Genomic DNA, 1,194 nt, shown 5'->3' with positions numbered 1-1,194 from the left:
AGGACAACCCTGCTGCCGTCGCCGTCCTGCCAGGGGCGGGTTTGGGGGGATGTCCTTGGCCTTCCCTGTGGGCTGGAGGCAAATGCCCTGCCTGTCCTTGTTCCTTCCTGCTCCAGGCCCTGATCTGAGCGCGGAGAGCAAGGAGGACAAATCGCCCTGGCAGAACCTGGTGGCAGAGGCAATTTTGAACGGCTCCACGGTGCAGGAAGTGACCGGGGAGGAAAATCCACAGAGATCTGCCAGTGGGAGAAGCTCCAAAACTAGACCTGGGTGCTCAGAGGAGGAAAAACCCACCTAGTTCCCCAAAGGTGGCCGTAGCTTGAGCAGGTGCTCCGACCTAGTGATGCAGCAGCGACTTCACTCAAGGGAGAAGTGCTACAGGTGCTTGGAATGTTGGAAGAGCTTCAGCAAGAGCTCCACCCTGATCAGCCACCAAATGATCCAAACTGGGGAATGGCCCTAAACATGTGGGGAATGTGGGAAGGGCTGCAGAAACAGCTCTGAGCTGATCTGCCATCAAATGATCCACACCGGGAAACGTCCCTACGAGTGTTCAGAGTGTGGGAAGAGGTTTCAGAAAAACTCAGTTCTCCTCCAGCATCAGCGCACACACACAGAGGAGAGGCCCTTCCGCTGCACGGACTGCGGGAAGAGATTCAACCAGTACTCCAGCCTCTTCACCCACCATCGCATCCACAATGGGGTGAGGCCTTACAGGTGTGGGGAGTGTGGGAAGAGCTTCAAGCATAACTCCACCCTCATCACCCACTGGTCCATCTACACCCGGGAGAGACTCTACAGGTGTGATGAGTGTGGCAAGAATTTCACTGACAACTCTAATTTGACCAGACACCAGTGGACCCACCAGTAAGGGAAGCCCTATGAGTGCCCCAACTGTGTGAAGAGCATCATCTGATGCTCCAACTCCATCACCCATTGGAGGACCCACATTGAGCACAGACAAGGAGACCAATGTTGGGTAAAGACCTGGGAACCCACTTTGAGTAGAGTCTTGGTGACCAACATTCCTGGTGACTCACATTGGGAAAACATTTGGCTGGTGGTCTCCTCATCCTCCTGGTTCGCTGTAGGTACCTGGGTGAACACAGTGGGAGGAACATCCATCAGGACACAGAGCTGACCTTGAAAATCAATTGGGATGAGGGGATTTGATGACTTTAGGCCTGTGGCAGG

General features: G+C 54.6%; 1 protein-coding gene across 1 annotated transcript; it reads left to right on the top strand.

Moving 5' to 3' along the window:
- Positions 1–343: 343 nt before the first annotated feature.
- Positions 344–871, top strand: LOC139682993 (zinc finger protein 773-like). The gene is given in 1 exon segment (XM_071577695.1): positions 344–871. A coding segment is annotated over 1 exon segment (528 nt).
- The last annotated feature ends 323 nt before the right edge of the window (positions 872–1,194 follow it).

The sequence above is a fragment of the Pithys albifrons genome, chromosome 26 (genome assembly GCF_047495875.1).
Source record: "Pithys albifrons albifrons isolate INPA30051 chromosome 26, PitAlb_v1, whole genome shotgun sequence".
Classification (NCBI taxonomy): domain Eukaryota; kingdom Metazoa; phylum Chordata; class Aves; order Passeriformes; family Thamnophilidae; genus Pithys; species Pithys albifrons.
The sequence above is the reverse complement of the archived record's forward strand: the minus strand, read 5'-3'. Positions and strand labels throughout refer to the sequence as shown.